This window comes from Lipotes vexillifer, unplaced genomic scaffold (assembly GCF_000442215.2).
Source record: "Lipotes vexillifer unplaced genomic scaffold, Lipotes_vexillifer_v1.1 scaffold39, whole genome shotgun sequence".
Taxonomy (NCBI): Eukaryota; Metazoa; Chordata; class Mammalia; order Artiodactyla; family Lipotidae; genus Lipotes; species Lipotes vexillifer.
The window spans coordinates 3,583,401-3,602,734 of record NW_006787038.1 but is presented as its reverse complement, the minus strand read 5'-3'; the positions used below and the strand labels follow the sequence as shown (position 1 = coordinate 3,602,734).

The 19,334-nt window shown below is 45.0% G+C and overlaps 1 protein-coding gene across 1 annotated transcript in view; it reads right to left on the bottom strand.

The window, feature by feature from the left end:
* LRRC74A (leucine rich repeat containing 74A) overlaps window positions 1-17,515 on the bottom strand; it is a 43,428-nt gene extending 25,913 nt beyond the window's left edge. Inside the window, exons 1-7 of the mRNA XM_007459791.1 lie at window positions 17,479-17,515; window positions 15,602-15,730; window positions 11,864-12,036; window positions 9,486-9,593; window positions 8,422-8,518; window positions 3,831-3,880; window positions 3,399-3,480 (exon numbers count right to left, since the gene is read on the bottom strand). Of these exons, the coding sequence (XP_007459853.1) occupies window positions 3,399-3,480; window positions 3,831-3,880; window positions 8,422-8,518; window positions 9,486-9,593; window positions 11,864-12,036; window positions 15,602-15,730; window positions 17,479-17,515 (676 nt within the window). The remainder of the gene's footprint in view (window positions 1-3,398; window positions 3,481-3,830; window positions 3,881-8,421; window positions 8,519-9,485; window positions 9,594-11,863; window positions 12,037-15,601; window positions 15,731-17,478) is intronic.
* Window positions 17,516-19,334: the final 1,819 nt, after the last annotated feature.

Below are 19,334 nucleotides of genomic sequence, written 5' to 3'. Positions count from 1 at the left end.
AAGGAGTCATCTCAGCGTCCACCACACCCCAGAGAACCCAGTCTCAGGGTTGGCAGAGGTCCATCACGTTGGGGATAAGGATCGCTCAATCCTCATGCAAAGCAAAACATGGAGGTAATAATTCGTCAGTTATTCATTTAAATACAAAATTCTGAAATGATTCCCAAGGCTGGCAACAATGTAGTAAAATACTCATACATTGCAGGTGGCAAGCAAATCGTATACTCTATTTGGCAAATACTATCTGGTCACAGACATTTTCCTGTTAAAATCTGTTTACTCTATCTCACAGCAATATCACCCCTGAGACTCTTCCTAAGGAGACAGTATAGGATTTAAGAAGAGCGACATGCTTGTAGCTGTTTTCCCTGGCATCACTTATAAAAGTAAGGTTTGTGACTCACAGGGGGAGGGTAAAGCATAACATAAATATCCATCTGGTGGAAAATTACACAACCATTAAAACAGATGGAGAGAGCACGGCAAGCCTTGTATTTACATAGGGACACTATGATGGGCATGGAGTGTGGTATCGCGTGATGTCTTTTTCATGTAGACCTATGGGAGCAGTGGAGGCCCCAGAATTTCCATCCAGGAGAGCTTTAGGGATACAACCAGGTGGAAGTGTGGAGGCATCAGGCTTGTCTAGAAGTTGGGTTTGCACAGAAATTGCACATTTTTTTAACTTAAGATGCTTTTGCTCACGCGCTACATAGGGTTGGGAAAGCATCCTATTTAAACACTTCATCATTGTTATTTTTATCTGGGGAGGGTGGATGTGCCGAGGACAGCACTTGAAGGAGAGACTAAAGTGCTCTTGAAGGATTACTGAGTGGGAGGAATCGCCATCAGGCCCAGGAAAAATGTGTTATTCTGTTTCATTTATTTATTTATTTATTTTATTATTCTTTTAAAAAATCTTTGGCTGCATTGGGTTTTCGTTGTTGAAAGCGGGCTTTTCTCTAGTTGCAGCGAGCGGGGGCTACTCTTCGTTGCCGTGCACGGGCTTCTCATTGCGGTGGCTTCTCTTGTTGCAGAGCATGGGCTCTAGGCACACGGGCTTCAGTAGTTGTGGCTCGCGGGCTCTAGAGCGCAGGCTCAGCAGCTGTGGCGCACGGGCTTAGCTACTCCGCGGCATGTGGGATCTTCCCGGACCAGGGCTCGAACCTGTTTCCCCTGCATTGGCAGGTGGATTCTTAACCACTGCACCACCAGGGAAGCCCCTGTTTTATTTTTTATGGACAGAGCACTCTGTACTGATCGTGTCTTTCTCTTGTGTCAACCACCAGGACAGACTTTCAGGAAAGTGCACAATACCTTCTATTATATTGAGAACAAACTTTTGTCCTGCCTTCATTCTCTCTCCCTGCCTGTCTCCCTCATCCTATTCTTATTTTTCTCTCCTCTTCTATGCCAAGTCCCTCACTGAGGTTAAACCTTTTTTTTTAAAGATTTTTTTTGATGTGGACCATTTTTAAAGTCTTTATTGAATTTGTTTCAATATTGCTTCTGTTTTGTGTTTTGCTTTTTTGGCCACGAGGCATGTGGGATCCTAGCTCCCTGGCCAGGGATCGAACCTGCCCCCCTTGCATTGGAAGGCAAAGTCTTAACCACGGGACCACCAGGGAAGTCCCTTAAGTTAAAACTTGCAAGCCTGCCTCTCTTAAATGGCCACAAAATTAAAATTTTAATTCTGTTCTCAACACTTACTAGCTTTGTGATCTTAAACAGTTACTTATCCCTCCCGTACTTCTGTTTTCTTATTTATAAAATAGAGATGTTAACCAGTACAAGGTTTTTTTTGTGACGATTGATGTAAAAAGCCTAGTATGATGCCTGTCACATAGTAATCATCTTATATTTGGTAGCTTTAATAATACTAAAGATTCTTTTAAAAACTGCATATAGGGCTTCCCTGGTGGTGCAGTGGTTGAGAGTCCGCCTGCCGATGCAGGGGACACGGGTTCGTGCCCCGGTCTGGGAAGATCCCACATGCCGCGGAGCGGCTGGGCCTGTGAGCCATGGCCGCTGAGCCTGCGCGTCCGGAGCCTGTGCTCCGCAACGGGAGAGGCCACAACAGTGAGAGGTCCGCATACAGCAAAAAAAACCCCCAAAACCTTTCTGGACTCTATGCCACCCATCCTTCTTTTCAAACCTTGTCTCAGTGGAATGTCTGGAGTTGCTTATGTGGTCATTTTCACTTCTTTGCATCCCGTTTTCAACTCAACCCAATCCAGTTGGGTTTCCATATTCACCCACTTCCCGAACATGGCACCTGTCAAGGTCACCAATTATCTCCATGTTGCTAAGCCCTGTGGTCACTTTTCTGTCCTCATCTTATTTGACCTCTAAGCATTACTTGACCCAGCTGACCACTTACCCCTTCTTGAAAATACGCCCTCCTATGGCTCCTCGGCTCCTCACTTTTCCTATTTGACTCGCTCCTCCGTCTCGCTCCTCCTCTGCAAACCCTAAAAATGTCGGAGCGGCCCAGGGGCCAGAGGGATGGCCACCTACCTGTCCAGAGCACAGGTTCTGGACGCGAAAGCTCAGCGTCTATGGCTCACGGGCCCAGCCGCTCTGCGGCATGTGGGATCTTCCCGGACCGGGGCACGAACCCGCGTCCCCTGCATCGGCAGGCAGACTCTCAACCACTGCGCCACCAGGGAAGCCCCAATATATACATTTTTGACGTTAGTAAACACTGTCAAATTGTTCTCCAAAGTGCCTTTACCTAGTAGACTTGTGAGTGTTCCTATTTCTTGCTTGTATTAGCCCTTGATATTCTCTGACGGGAAATTTTTACAGCTCTGCTAGATGACAAGGGAGATCTTTTTGTTGTTTTATTTTTCATGTTTCTAAACATGGGCACTTGGCTTTCTTTGGTCACTGTCCATATGCTTTGACCATTGTTTTATTGGGAGTATTTATCACTGCCTAATGGAGCTATAGGAACTTTTATCAATATTCTGAATATATTCTATATTATACAAATGCTGCACATTTCTACTCCTTAACTATTGCTTGTTTTCTATCATTGCCCCAACAATGTCTTTTAACACAAGCAAGTTTTAAACTTACTGTTGTCAAATATATGAATCGTTTCTGTTACAGTTTCTGCCACTATTTTGTTACAGTTTCTGCCCATTTCTGTTTAATAATCCGTAGTCTCCCTGAAGTCAGCAAGTTACTTCTCTCTACGTTCTTCTAATCATTTTAAAGTTTACTTCCCACATTCAGGTGTCTGCTCCATTCAAAGTGTACTTTGGGTGTGGTTTACATCACTTTTTATAATCAGAACATTCAATAACAATAAGAAACCGGAGATGCAGGTCTGACAAGCTATCATACCCCAAGTCCCTCTCCTTTGCTGGCTCCCCCCTCCACAGAAGACTCACCCAGCATCTGCCCCAGGTACTCTCCTGCCTTATCAGAGAATTGGTTGTGACTTAGATCCAGCGACTTAATTCTGTAATTGGTCTAGAGAAAGAAACAGTGCAGAGAGAGGTCATTTTTGTCTTCTTTGTGACTGCAAATACATTTCTTAGAACAGTGTGGGCCCCCATATGCCAAAAATTAAGTAGACTAGCATTCTTAGACTGAGGACAATTTCTTGTTCATTTCCTGCTGAACTGTTGATGACTGCTGTGAGAATTTAGCACCATCCAAACAGTCCTACCACTTGCTGAGGTTTTTGATAGGATTGGCGGAGTCTAAATACTCGCCAGCTCCCTAAATCAGGCAAGTAGCCTCACCTCCCTGTGCTTAGAGCCACCCATCTCCCGGGGCATCTCTCACATGGCTGGCTGCACCCACCCCTTGCTTCTTACCGACAGGGCTTGGCAAAACAGCTCTGCGGATTCTTCCTTGAAGTTATTTCCTGTAGTGAAGGGGGGCATTAGCAATGTTCTCCAGACTACGGCTCCCTTACTCTCCATATCCTAGCCCTGCTAGTCTCTTGCCTTTGGAACAATCAGACATAGAAAAGATGGCAAGTACTTAAAGCAAATGTTTGGGCATAGGCGAACACAGGGGAAAAAAGGCAACCTGTTACCATCTCTTTAACAGTCCTTCCCTTCTCTCTCTGCCATGACTGTCCAGGGAGTTCCAGGGGTTGGTACACCATACCCTGTGCATCCATTGACAGCATCAACCCCTAGCCTAACACCTAAATGTGTAACATTATAAAAATGCTAATCCAAGTCTGAGCAGCAGGGTTGGAACTAGGGGGATGAATGAGGCACTTGAAAATCTCAGTAATCACGATGGGTAATATCTTAATATTTTAAAACCCATATCAATGCAAAAACATCTATGATGAACCAAATTTTAAATAAAAGCAGGCTCTGACCCTGTACTTGCATGGCCAGGCCTCACTCACCTCACCCCAATCTGTCCCTGTTGGATCCTGTTTTTTATAAAGTGCTGATTTTTTTTTTCATCATGGATTTGTTTTTGCATTAATTTTCACTTTCAAAAATGTTGCATTATGATATTATTTACTTGGTTACTGAGTTTTTTTGTTGCCCCTTAAGTTTTGTGGCTGAGGTGAGTGCCTCCCTTATCTTACCCTAGCCCTAGATTGCTAAGCAATCTAAAACATTGGTGATTTCCGGAGAATAAATGACACAAACACTTACCCCCAAATTTCTCCTTTGAAACCTTAATAAGCTCTATGTCTCTAGCACCTAAAAAGTGCTTGGCACATAACAGGTGCTCAGTAAATCCTTACTGAATGAATGAACAAATGAATGAACCCACTGAAACACAAGTATTTCTTTGGCTGTTTCTGATACCAGTGCAATAAAATGAGATAATAATCTAGTCAATGTATAAAATTAAGCAATCTATTATTCAAATTGTTGTGTTTATACCATTGGTTACCAACAGTGCATTAGCTGTAAGAAATCATTTGGGAAGCTTGATAAAACACAGATTCTTAGATCCCTCTCCCTAAAGATTCTGATTCAGCAGGCTGGGATAGGGCTGGGAAATTTGTAGTTTTGCAAAGAGCTTTCTGTATTAATGTTATATTAGAGGTCTTAGCCAATACAACCAGAAACCTCTCTAGGAGCTATAAATATTGGAAAGAAGAGACAAAAACTTCCGTTGTTTGCAGACATGATCACCTACCTAAATAATCCAAGAAAATTAACAAAATGTTAGAACTAGTAAGATAATTCAATCAAGTGACTGGTGGCTCAGTGTACAAAAATTAATAGCTCTCAAACATACCAATAATAAGTATTGCTAATTAGAAAACGTGATAGAAAAACATTCTATTCTCATAAGAATAAAATGATAAAAGACCTAGACATAAGGCTAATATGAAATATGCATCACTTATAATGAAGTAAAACTATAAAATTTATTGAAGAACATAAAAAAGACCTGAAGAAACCATGTTCTTAAATGAAGATATTCAATACTTTAAATATGTCAATTCTTTCCTGAATTTACCTAGAATATTAAATATAACCCCAACCAAAATCCCAGTAAGTTTTCTTTTTAATGGAACTTGACAAAATGATTCTAAAATTCAACTGGAGGAAAAACCACACAAGAATAGCCAAGATTACTTTGAAAAAGGTCAGACTTTGTCCACTCAAACATAAAATATATTATAGCATATCATATAATTATAAAACTAATATATTGAATATTACATACTTGATATATCATTTTAGTTACAACTAATTATTATATTATATAGCATATTATAATTTTAACATTCTAAGCATACTAAAACAGTACAGTGTTGGCATAGTAATAGATTAATGAGGTGGGATAGAGACTCTAGAAAGGAACTTATATTTATATGGGAATTTAATAGACGATGACATTCAAATTAGTTAAGAGTAGATTATTCAACTAATGATGTTGGGGCACCTGGCTATGAGTTTTGGAAATAGAATGTTTGACTCCTACCTAATGCCATGAACAAAAATAAGTTCTAGGTATATTGAAGATCTATGTGGAAAAAACCAAAATTACAAAAATATTTGAAGAAAGTAAAGAAAAATATTTAAAAATCTGAAGTAGGAAACCATTTTTTAAGCAAGACTACAAAAATTAAATCCATAAAAGACTGATGAACTTGACAACAGTAAGTACACAAACTTTCATGTAAGAAAACACCATGAAGAAAGCCATATGTAACATTCAAGTATGAGTATCTGTAGTATATAAAGAGTGCCTAACACTTAAGAATACAAACAATCCCGTATAACAATTGGCCATTTCTTAGAAGAAGAAATTAAAATGAAAATAAGCATCTGAAAAGATGTTCTATTTCAATAGTAATGTGGGACTGTAATAAAGATAATAATAGTGGTGAACAGTTATTGAATACTTGTGTCCTATGTACTGTTCTAGGTGATTCAGATTTTAATTAACGTAATCCTCACAATCACTGCCTGAGATAGGTAACATAATTGTCCCTAGTTTATAAATGAGAAAAGTGAGTCACAGAAGGGTTAAATAAATTGCCTAGTGTCAAAGCTGGGATCTGAACCCAAGTACTGTGACTTCAACACACTTAACTGTCTGGTTCACAAACAGCTTGGTAATAACCCTTCTGGTGGAGATATAGGGGAAACAGACATTCTACTGGTGGAATTATAACCTGGTATAGTCTTCTTAAGGGAAATTTGGAAATTAATTTTTAACTTCACTAAAACAGGTATACCCTTATATTGAATAATTCTGCTCCAGGGTGTCTGTAGAAATACGAGAACATGTGCTCAAAAGATGCATGGATAAGAAAATACTTTAAAAATTATCTGGAAGATTGAAAAACTAGAAATGACCTAAATGCACTCCCCTTCAAAAAGGGGGATATTAGATAAATTATGCTATAATCATACCATGAAAAACTACCCAGGAGTTCAAAACAATGAGATAAATCTATTGTTTCTGCCATAGAAAGAAATCCAAGATATATTTAGAGGGGGAAAAAAGGAAAATTGGAGAATAATATCTAATATGTAGTAAAATTTATATTAAAAAATACATAACCTCTGTTTCTGTATTTTCTCTCTGGATACTTTTAAGATCTTTTTAGCTTAGGTGCTTTTACTATGATACACTCAGGTGTGGATTTCTTTTTACTTTACTGTACTTAGGACTCACTAGGATTCCTGTATCTGAGAATTCATCAGTTCAGGAAACATGTCAGCTATTATTTGCTGTTCACCCATTCACTTCTTCTGGACCGCCTATTAGCTATATTGAGTCTATTCATTCCTTTATATTTTTATCTTTTATATTCTCTATATCTTTATCTTTCTATACTGCAAAGATAGATAAAATATCCTTTTATCTATTTTCCAGGTCACTAATTTTATTCACTGTATCTAATTTGCTGTTGAATTTATGCATTGAGTCTTTAATTTCAATAATTATATATTTTTCATTTGTAGAAGTTCTATTTTGGGGGAGATCTATTAAAAAATAGTGATTTGTTCTTGTATGTTTTATGTTCTTAATCATATCAAACTTGATTTAGAGTTGGGTGCAAGATATCTATTTATTAGAAGTTTCAGTTAATTGATAGTGCTCTTGTGCAGTTTGATAGATAAGTTTTATGGCCACTCAATTTACAGTCTATATAGGATAATGTTATTTCCTGAAGTTCTCGAGAGTCCCATGCTATTACTTGTTGAGTCTGACAGCTCTCATGGTGTTTCCTTGTTTTGCAATTTTGGACTGTGAGCCCATCTTTAGCGGAGCTTTATCTGTGGGAATCCCCAACAGCCTGGAGCCTGTCAGAGGTTTATGTTTGTTTCTGTTGGGTGCCCCAAGGTATTACCAACATAGGACCACTTTGCATGTTCATTTCCTGCCATAGGGATTCCAGGACCCTGCAGATAGTATAAATGCAAACCATAAACCTGAGTGAGGGCAGGTCTGTGGGTAATAGAGTTCTCAAGTGACTTTTTTTTTTTCTGTGAGCGAGACTGATAATAAGCTAATTTAAAATTAGTTATACTACAGGGGGTCAGGTAGTAATAAGTGCTGTTAAGAAAACCAGGAAGAGAAACAGGTTAGAGAGTGATGGTGACGGGGAGGTGCTGCTTTGATAGGTCAGAGAAGTCCCCTTAAGGAGGTGACCTGTGAGGGGAGGCAGGAATGAAGGGGGAGTGGGAGCTGTGCAGGTATCTGGGGTAGAGACTTTCCAGCAGAGGTGGGAATATTGCAAAGTGAATCAGAAGTCGCTTGTCCAGGACAGCCATGAAGCCGGTGTGGTTGTGGAGAGGGGACGAGAATGGCTGGAAGAATCTAGCAGGGTGTAGACACAGTGTTCTGGTCTCTGAAATCAGTAGGACCTGGTCTGGCTCAGTTAGACCCTGGATCTCTCTGCTCTGACCCTTCTCTCCATTACATTCCCAATGTCCTCCCCACCCTCCTTCATAGGCTCACCTGAAAGCTGAAGACTAAATAGCGAAGAGGTGTTTTTCTGGAGGAACTCAGAGAGGATTCTGGCCCCCTCCAAACCAAGATCATTGTCGGAAATATTCTAAAAGGCAAGAGAACACTTAAGTATGTGACAATCCCACCAAAGGGCCCTCATTAACAAATGATGGCGGTGGGGGCTTACTTGAGGCCTACCCTGAGGGAGTAGGGGTGGAGTGGGGAGAGCAGGGCTGGGGTGAAAGGATGGGAAGGGTTAGGGTGGTGCAAAGGGGAAGAGGAGGAGGAGAGAAGCCCTGGCTTTTCTGATGCTTCACTGTGAAGCTCTCAGGCTGATCTCAGTTCTCTGAAGTTGACCTCAGTGACTTCCCACCTCCCCAATTTAGCCCTGGTATTTTAGATAAGCACATTGTATTATTATTATTTTTGAAACCTAAGACAACTTTCTTTGGAGGGTTTGGCATGAAACAATTAAAAAATGAATTTAGAGTAAGCAATCATTGTAATTCGCCTCATTGGTTCACGAGCATGAATCACTGTGCTCAGTAGTAGTAGGACATGGTCCTTTCAGGTGCGTGGGAGGGACTTTATATAAGCCAGCCATCATCATCTTGTCTTTCCCCTTCTTTTTTTAATTTTTAAAATTGTGGTAAAATAGACGTAACACAACATTTACCATCCTAACCGTTTTTAAGTGTACAATTCAATGGGCTGAAGTATGTTCACATTGTTGTGCAACCATCATCAACATCTGTCTCCAGGCACACCGTATTTTATGAAATTATTTCATGGCTTTATTTTCTTTAAGAAAGTTTACATTAAGGCAACTCTAAAGAAGTAATGGAAATGGTTTCTCAGGGTTTCCTAAGGCCACAGGGAACACAGTGCCCCTGGCCAGGCTCTCATGTGCAGAACCTCCTCTGAGAAGTCGCTTCCAGGGGAGGGGAGGCCCCAGACTGACTGCAGAAAGCCTGGAAGCTGGTCTGGGCTCGGGCAGGGGACGCTGGCTTCTCTGAAGTGGGTTCTGAGACTCTAAGCATGGTTGTAGGAACTGGTAGAACAGGGCACAGTACCATCTCCTGCAGGTAGTAGTTCTCCTGTAGCATCTCCACCAGGCTCAGGATGCCCTCCTCCGTGATACAATTGTCTGCCAGCTCCAGCGTGAGAACAGTCGTGTTGGACTTCAGCCACCACAAGGGGAGGGGGAGAGAGACAGAGGTGGTTGGTGACCTAGTCAGTTCCCCCCTGCCCTTGCCCAGAGCCCATCACCCCTCTCAAACATCCCAGCCACGTCAGAGGGTACAGAGATGCAGGCTAGCAATTCTGGAGGAGTGGCTAGGAACAGGAGAATAGCGCAGGGGACAAGCCATCCCAGTGAGTTTTGCTAGGATGACATGCTTATTCTGGGCACCTCCCTCCCCAAAAGGGGTACCAAGGGGGATTTAGAAAAGAAACATTAAAATAAAGTCCTGAAAAAGATGAGGCACAAGGGTGAGCTGAACAGATTTTAACTATTTAGCTTTAAGGAGAGAGGCCTGTGACCTACTCCAAGTTTAAGGAGAATGTGCTATTTAAGAAGGGTATTTAAGCATAACGCCTTTACTGTGCCTACTTCCTTCAGAGGCCTTTCTTGTAGTTCAGGCTTAAGGGTTGTCTGGTACTCTCTGATAGTCAGGATGTTGCCTCAAGGCTGTTTAGAAGGAGCTGGAACTTAAATCTTAAATAAATATCTACATCCAAGTTAGTCTGCATTCCCACAGGGAACAAGACAGGTGGAAATGACTGGCATTACAGCATGAGGGACTGGGGTTAGCTCTAACCAGAACTTTTGTCCTTCCCTTCCCCACCTCGTTCCCTGTGCAGAAAGGCACAGGGAACAGACATGTCTTTGAATTTGAGCGGTTTTCAAAGCACACAAAGCAGTGAGAGAAGTGCTCTGGTTTCAGGCAAAGGGAAAGTGTGATAGTGTGAATTACTGCCAGGCAGAATGGTCCCCCAGGGCCTTCATGAAGTGTCTTCTGGCCTCCACTCTCTTGTGGGGGTGGGAAAATTCAGTCATGCTCAAAGGCAAGCGAGATGGCTCAGGGGGCCTCCCAGTCTAGGTGTCATTTAGCAGAAATAGGGGCTGAAGGACCACTTTCAGAGTCATCCTGGGGACCAGCACAGTATGTGGTATAGCAGGTGGCCTGATCACCAAATCCATTCACATTCATTTCACATGGGTGAGTATCTGTTTGTCACCCTCTGTGCTAACTGCCGAGGAAACAGGGATGAACAGAGACCATTCCTCCTCTCGAGGGGCTCATAGCCCACCAAGTCCGACGACATGGAGATAGGTGGAGGAGGGACAGACCCAAAGAAGTATGAAAATGATCCCTCCTATTGGAATATTCTTCCTCTAAGCCAGGGAAACACAACATGTGAGAAGTTAAACAGTACCAAAGATAAATAAAAGTTCAGTCCATCGGAATGTCACAATGATTGTCAAATGGATGATACAAAGAATCAGAGAAGAAAAACTCCCTCTAAACAGAAACTGCTGTTACTGAGAGACAAGTGGCCCAAGTCCTGAGTGGATTTTATTATTATTTCCATGAAGCTCATGAGGTAATGGTGAATTCCTAACACTTCATTAATCAGTCTTGCAACACTCCATAAATTTCAAGATGGCTTTGTTCTTTCTCTGCCCTTCCCTCCCTTCCCTCCCCCTCCCCAGAGAGCAGCACAATCTCACATCATGTGACTTCTTAATGGGCATGCGCTAAGTGCAAATGCAGTTATGGTTCCAAAAATGGGTGCTTTTTTTAAAAATCGAAATTTTTCTTTACTGTCCTAAGTGAACAGTGTTGTGCTGACATACACCTGTTACATTTTCTGTTTTCCTGGGATGGAGTCAGTTTTGTATATAATCAATTATAATTATAGAAAGCTATGAGTTCAAGGACAAGTCTTATCATTCAAGCCAAGCCGGGAGAGAACATTCTTCCTGTGGGAAAACATGATCCACTCTACAGTGTGGTCTTGAAGATTTACATAAAATATTGCAAAAGGCAGATGTCACATGGAATGGCTCAGTAGTGAACTCATTTATGGCAAAGGTGAGCTTTGGAATTGAGATCTGGCTGACATTTTGCATTGTGTTCTCACATTAGCGTTTGGACCCAAGCCCAGACCAGTTGCTTTTCCAGGGCCCACAGGCTGGTGGCTTTGCTTTCTGAATAGGAAACAGCACAGACTTCCAAGGCCCAGGTCTCTACCAGCCTCCTTCCCAGGAGCTAATGGGCATCCATGCCTGTTGGGGAAAGCAACTGTCACGCAGAGTCTAGGGCAAGGTGGGCATAGAGGTTGCAATGCAAGGTCCCAAGGTGGGGCTCTCTGACTCTTGGGCCTACCACCCTGTCATGTCCCCACTTCCGCCAGCCTATTCACGTGCCCACACTGGTATGCTCACCACCAGGGCTATAGCAATAGCCTTGGTACCCCTGGGGCCCAGCCCATGGTGGTTGAGATTCACATAGGACTCCTCCATGTTCCGGATGCAGTAGGAGACAGGCACTACGCCCACAAGTCTGCAGGCCTCCAGGTACAGCTCCCTTTGTCCGGTGGTGAAAAATTTCTCCGTATCTGCAGAAAAAGATGCAAGTGGATAAAGCAGAGTTTCTCTTTTACTTTTGCCTTATCTCCCTGTTAACCCAGACCCCATTCGATTCTGACTGGTGTCCCCTCTTGTCTGAGGCTCTGTCCCTATGGGGGTATGTTCCAGCTCCAACAGGAAAGTCAGCCAGTGGTGGGAGACCCTAAATCCAGAAAGCCCCACGTGGACATCTCCCTTTGGGTAAGAGAGAAGGCCCCTGGTTTTAGGCTCCACGCTACCTAGGAGAAACAATATGCTCCATCCCCACCTTCCCAGGTTGACTGCATCTAGTGACTGAGCACAAGGGTGTGTGAGCGCATCCTTGCCCACCTCAGGACAGCTTTGAAAGGCCAACCAGACAAAAAGCTGGTGATTGGTGATGGCTGAGGGAGTCTCCACTGCAGTTTTAGTTTCACTACCACTGTAAAAATGTGAGCCACAAACAAAGTTTTACTAAAGATTTAGAGAAGTACCAACTAGAAAAAGCCCAAGTAGGACACAGTGGGCTTCTGAAGGTGGCACATCAGTGCAAGATGGAGAGACCCCCAAATCCGTCGGAAACAAACTTGCATTTGTGGGTTTGCTTCTTTCAAAGACTTGCATGTCATTTTTCCTCACAATAAGGACTGTCATTCCTACTTTACCGATGATCAGATCTAGCCCCAAATCACACACAGCTGATAAGTGCTTAAACCAGCGAACAGAATGGGGGCTGCTCCTCTCCATTCTAACCTCTTGGGGGCTTTTGTTCCTTGGGCTTTAGGCCATCCTGACTCATGGTCGGTGGGCAGAGGGCCTCCCTGGGTTCTGGATGCCCCACAGTCCTGTCCTCATTAAGCAAGCTCTGTTGACACAGGGCTTTCCATGGCCAGCGGGGGTCTAAGCCGGCATCTGTTTTTTTCCTTCAGATCTTAAAGTCTTTGGCCAACCCACCCCAGACATTTCTAAGACGGACAATGAAAGCTTTGTTGGTGAAAGGACAAGGTCTTTGCAAGGAAGTTGATTTTGCAGGCACAGCTACAAATTGGCCTTCTTTTCCCGGTGGTTGCAGACCAGGATTTTTCAGCCGCGGCACTAAGGACATTTTGAGTTGGTTAATTCTCCGCTGTGAGGGGCTGTTCCGTGCAGTGTAAGATATTTGGCAGGATTCTTGGCCTCTGCCCATGAGATTCTAGTAGCATCCCTCCACCCCTCACCCCACCCCCAGTTTGCCAAGTGTCCCCTGGGGTGCAAAATCGCCTGTTGTATAGGAAGAGCAGCACTTGGTGGCCGAGCAACTTCCCCTCTTCCGTAGCCTCACCACCAGCTTGCTATTCCTGCCTGGCTCATGTCTCAGTTCATCCCACGAAGCCCTTCCTTTACCATTCCCAGCATCTCAGCACCAGCTGTAGAGGCACCGGAAGCTGGAGGAGCTGAGCCCTGGGTGTCCGTCCGGCACAGAATAGTTGGTGCCAGATTCAGTCGTCAGAGGCTCCTGTTTGCTAAAGCAGAGTAGGTAACCCCCAGCTTTGTCCTTGGCACTCACTCTGCTCCGGTTGGTTCTGCAGATGCCTTCTAGCTGTATTCCCTAGGTTACTTTTTTTTTTTTTTAACATTTTTATCGGGGTATAATTGCTTTACAATGGTGTGTTAGTTTCTGCTTTATAACAAAGTGAATCAGTTATACATATGCATATGTTTCCCACCCCTCCAGGCGGTCACAAAGCACCGAGCTGATCTCTCTGTGCTATGCGGCTGCTTCCCATTAGCTATCTACCTTACGTTTGGTAGTGTATATATGTCCATGCCTCTGTCTCGCTTTGTCACAGCTTACCCTAACCCCTCCCCATATCCTCAAGTCTGTTCTCTAGTAGGTCTGTGTCTTTATTCCTGTCTTACCCCTAGGTTCTTCATGACATTTTTTCTTTTTTCTTAAATTCCTTAAATTCTTAAATACGGTATTTGTCTTTCTCTTTCTGACTTACTTCACTCTGTATGACAGACTCTAGGTCCATCCACCTCACTACATATAACTCAATTTCATTTCTTTTTATGGCTGAGTAATATTCCACTGTATATATGTGCCACATCTTCTTTATCCATTCATTCGATGATGGACACTTAGGTTGCTTCCATGTCCTGGCTATTGTAAATAGAGGTGCAATGAACATTTTGGTACATGACTCTTTTTGAATTATGGTTTGCTCAGGGTATATGCCCAGTAGTGGGATTGCTGGGTCATATGGTAGTCCTATTTGTAGTTTTTTAAGGAACCTCCATACTGTTCTCCATAGTGGCTGTACCAATTCACATTGCCACCAGCAGTGCAAGACACCCTTTTCTCCACACCCTCTCCAGCATTTACTGTTTCTAGATTTTTACGTTTTAGAGGCAGCTTGCAACAATGTTATCACTTGCGGGGAGTGGCGGTGGGGAGGGACAATGAGCTAGAAGCTGGAGTCTGGGACAAAATGTCCGGTGTTTCCATCTGCCACCCTGCCAACCAGGTAAAATGCAGTGTCGCAAGCAATATCACCAGCAGCCTTGAAGCGGAAAAGACGTTTGGAAGCAACAACAGGCTCCCCGGGCCGTGGCAGGGAGGAGGTCTGTGTTGAGGATGAAGTTGTGTGTGGACCCTGGGGGGCGGTGACCATGGAGACGAGCGACACAGCTGAACTTGGCAGAGCAGCTTCCCCTGCATCTCTGCTGCCACGGATCACAGCCTACCACCTAGCGCCGGGACACAGGAGGGAAAGGGCCACTGGGCAGGCTGGCCTCAGCCCGGGAAGTTTGGGGCCAGCCCACCAGGTGGAGCCAGCACTGTTCTGGCCGTGCTTCCCAAGTGTCCTTTTTGGCACTTCCTTCCTTGGGGAAACTGGAAAGATGAAGAGGGTGGAGGTGTTGTTTGCTATAACAGAGTCTTTGCTCCAACTCAGCTTGCACCCCTCCCCATACCCAGACACGCTTGGATTTGTTGGAGGGAACAAACACGGAGAGGGAAAACACAGGGCTCACAAGCTGGGGAAACAAGAACTCTAATGTGAGTAACGTCGCCAGGATGCAAGATGGGCCATAAATCCTCCAGGGGCCCCTGGAATATGGAATAGGGAAGGTAGATCGACAAGGTGGGGGGAACATGGGGTCGGCAGACCTTGGCAAACTCTCAGTGGCCTTGGGCAACTCACACAATCCTTCTAAACCTCAGTTTTCCCCCTCTGTAAAGGGCAGGTAATAATGCCTACCTCCCGGGACTATTGCAAAGGTGACATAAGATGCCACATGTGGAAACGTTCAGAAAACCAGAAGCCCCTGTTCACTTATTGCTCCAGCTTTCAGCAAGCTGATGGGACCCCTCTGCTCGAGTCCAGCCACGAGCATGGGGCAGCAGAGACTGCGGCCCCCGGGCCAGCCTCGGGGAGGTCGTGGCATAAAACTGAGCACAGGTGTTTCTGCCCCATTCCCTCTGCAGCACATCCCACCAGACAGAGCCTTGGCGAACTGCGAAACCGATTTCTCCAGCTTCTGAGGAAGGAGGCAAGCCCCCCCCTCACCTGCCAAAGGCCCATGCTCGCTCACCTTCAATCTCAAGGTCTGTTTCTGAGCTCTCCCCGGCTGGTTTCTCTTTTTCGACAGCCATGGGGGCTTCAGCCTCACAGTAGAGTGTTTCGTCACTGCTCTGCCCTGCCGACACAGTGTCACTCTCATCTGAAAGAAAAACTCATCTCCTTGATTCTGGAAATGAAACCCGCTGACCTTTCAGGTGGAGCCCACCACTGGCCGCCCTGCGCCTCTGTTTCTCTCATCTGCAACCCGAGTCCTGGCTGCAGCCTTTGTCCCTCAGCCTCGCGTGGCTCAAGGTGCCTTCCTTCAGCCCTGCCAGGGGGTCTCCCCTCTACTAGCCCTGTTTCCCTGACACAGAGCTGCCTCCTGGCTGAATTGTCTGTGCTAAACTCCCTTCGTGTTCTCTGGAGGCCTCGCTCCTGTCCCACGCCCTGTGTTGGGCCAGACTTGGATGTTGGCTGCTTGCTCCTTCTTTTTTTTTTTTTTTTTTCTTTTGCGGTACGCAGGCCTCTCACTGTTGCGGCCTCTCCCATTGCGGAGCACAGGCTCCGGATGCGCAGGGTCAGCGGCCGTGGCTCACAGGCCCAGCCGCTCCGCGGCACGTGAGATCTTCCCGGACCGGGGCACGAACCCGTGTCCTCTGCATCGGCAGGCGGACTCTCAACCACTGCGCCACCAGGGAAGCCCTGCTTGCTCCTTCTTTTCCTTCTTATTAGCTCGGATGGGGTTCAGGGTCTGCTTTACTCTTTCAGGGGAAGGACGTGTGCTGATGCCTAGACTTCCTCATTGGCAGGCACAGATGATGCTGGGAGGGCAGGGGGCAGGGCAGGTGACTTGGGTCAAGTGTAAAATAAAGCGGAACAGAAGCAGTTCCAGAGAGTGAGAGGGATAACTTGATTCCTAAGGACCTGACCTAGCTTCTCTTCCTTCCAGTCCAAATTTATGACCACGCAAAAGGAAGGGCTTGCAAATCTCCCTGGGCTTGAAACTAATTGCTATGATTAAATACAAGTGTCCTGGGCTTCCCTCACACTAGTCCCCTGCACTTGCTAGATGTGATTTTTCTGCCATTGGGCCACTGATCTGGAACCAGCCCTGGGCTCCTGAAAGCCACACAAAGTCCAGGGCTAGTCCTCCCACGTCAGCGGGATGCAATGGTTTCAGGAAGCCAGGCTGCACCACTGGATGGCCTGTCAGAACTCAACCGACCTTCTCTCTTTGGGTGGGCTGAGCATTCATGGCATGGGTCGCAAGTTTTGACCACCCAGTTTCTAAGATAGTGGAGTTCCTAATGATTCCATGCAGGCTTGTGTCCTTCTCAGCCCTTGTCCGTAGACCCAAGCTCCAACATTTATTTCCCAGCCTATAAGACAAGGCCTGTGTGACAAGGGGTGGAAGTAGCAGTGGTCAGACATTTAGAAGACATACAGCAGCTTAGCCATCAGACGTAGCCCTCAAAAAGTGATGATTTCTTAATTTCCTCATTAGATAAACAATTTTAGAATTCCATCCAACCAGTGGAATGTTGGTAACTGCTTAACTGGCTCTCCAGAAAAAAAAAAAAATCCTGCTTTGTAATGTTAGCCAATTCAGGTGGTGTAAATATTCCTAACATGGCTGATTTCCAACTACCAACATGACATCGGCCAGCTCACAGAATGAAAATTAAAGTCAGCCAGAGCTTGTATGAGCCAGTTCCAGCACAGCGTTGCAACCAACTCTCTCACTCCCTGTTTGGCAAGCCCCGAAGTCAAGTCAATGTCACACATCACCCCAATTCTAGAGGGTCCCAGGAGAGGAGGGACGGGGGCTTCCAGGCCTACGTGGTCACTAGGCATCACACTGAGGCAGCCAGAAGGGCCTGAGTGGTGAGAAATGGGATTTATTTTCACCTTTTGTCTCAGGCTCAAGAGGGTCGCCATTGTCCATGGTGCCGGGGCCCTCTCAGGGGCTGCTGCCAGCTTCTTGCCACCTTTCTGCTGCTTCCCTAAGAAGCTATCTGTAGGTTCACCTCTGTCTCAAACTTTGCATACCCTGACCTCACCTAGACAGATCCTGGGGGCTGGGGGCTGTAGTTATCCTTCCATCCCAGCAAGCCCTGGGGAGAGTGGGTTTTGGTGGGACATGTCTGGATTTGCCCCCAGCTCTGTCTGGGAGAGGTAGTTACTTCCTGGGATCATCAAGGTGAGAGGTACAGCTCTATTCCTGGGAGCCCTGTTGAAAGGATGCCCACCCACCTGCAACTTTATGACTTAGGACCCACTTTAATTTCATCTTCAACATTCCATGACCTCATGCGGTCATTATGATCCACGTGGGTGGACCTGGCAACAGCAAGCCTCCCACCCTCCTGGTGGCTCTGGTAGTCATCTTTTCTCTTATATCCGCTGGGGCCAAGCCCAGGCTTGGCTGTGAGTGTGCAGGTGCTGTGCGGGTGGCCTCTAGGTGGAGTTGTATTTCCCTCTGAGTCAGGACCAAACCCAAGCCCCTTAATCAGGTGACTGCTTTGAGCTGCCACCATGTTCTTCTCTCGAGGTGCTTCAGGTATGAAATATTTCATTGATGGGTGAGGTCAGTTTTCTTCTTCCCAGTTCATCTTGCTTTTTTCTTTACCCCTCAACCTTGGAGCAGAAGATCAAAAGCAAAACACGACAAACATATGTTCTATCACTACAATTTGTTGCAGCCAAAGCATTGTTCAAACTACCAGCCTGCCTAACTTGAAACCACTCAACCATCATTCCCACCCTTGGCTGTTTTCACGTGTCTTGGAGTTGAAGTTCACTTGCAGTTTACTGTCAAGAGAACCTGGAGGCGTGTTTGTTCCTTCTTGATAAACAACTATCAGCACATCAACGGACAGGTCAGTGACTGGAGGGCTTGGGGACATGAAAATCCCTCTTTGCCACTCACAAGAATGATGAAGATCTGGGAATTTGTGTAGGAAAAACAGTTAGAACCTTGGATCAAAAGAAATATGTAAATCTGAGATATTACTCATTCCTCCAGGTATTCATTCTGAAAAATATTTATGGAGCATCTATTACATACAAGGCACTAAGATAGGCACCATCGTGGGGAGGGGAATGCAGATATGGTTAAGACTTGGACCTTTCAACACATGTATAAAACAAGATAGAAATTGACAGGGCCTCTCCTAGGTTGTGAGGGTCCTGGGCAAATAAATACTTTTGGCAGAGCTCCTGTTCAAATAAACAATTTGAGTCATCCTAAATCAGCATGACAGCATCATTCTAGTGGTCCAATGTCACGTGGTTCTGTGAAAGAAATACTGAACAAGCCAGAGAGAGTGATCAACTCCTAGGATGACTCGGTAGGCACAAGTCCTGGAGACCCTTGGGATATCTGGTCAACCCCATGCTGGTGCAGAGGATAAGAAGGTGTACTTAAAGGAGAAAAATGGTGACCGGAGAGTATGTAGATCCTGGTCTAAGTTTGGGGTGCTCTGCCTGGTGCTCTGTGGTCTCAGGTACCAAGGACAAATTAGAAAATTTGGAGGAAGACACTCCAAATAGCCACTGGGCAGCGACACTGCTTGCCTGGGTCTAAGGGCAGTACTGGAAATTGATAAGGGTCATGCTGGGGAGCATTCATGGGCTCACAAAGAGTGATGCTGGATTGGAGTCAGAGCTTTCCGTGTAGATTCATGGGTTTGGGTTTTGCTTAATATACATACACAGATAGATGGGTATAGAAATAAATATATATATGAGTTATGGGTTATATA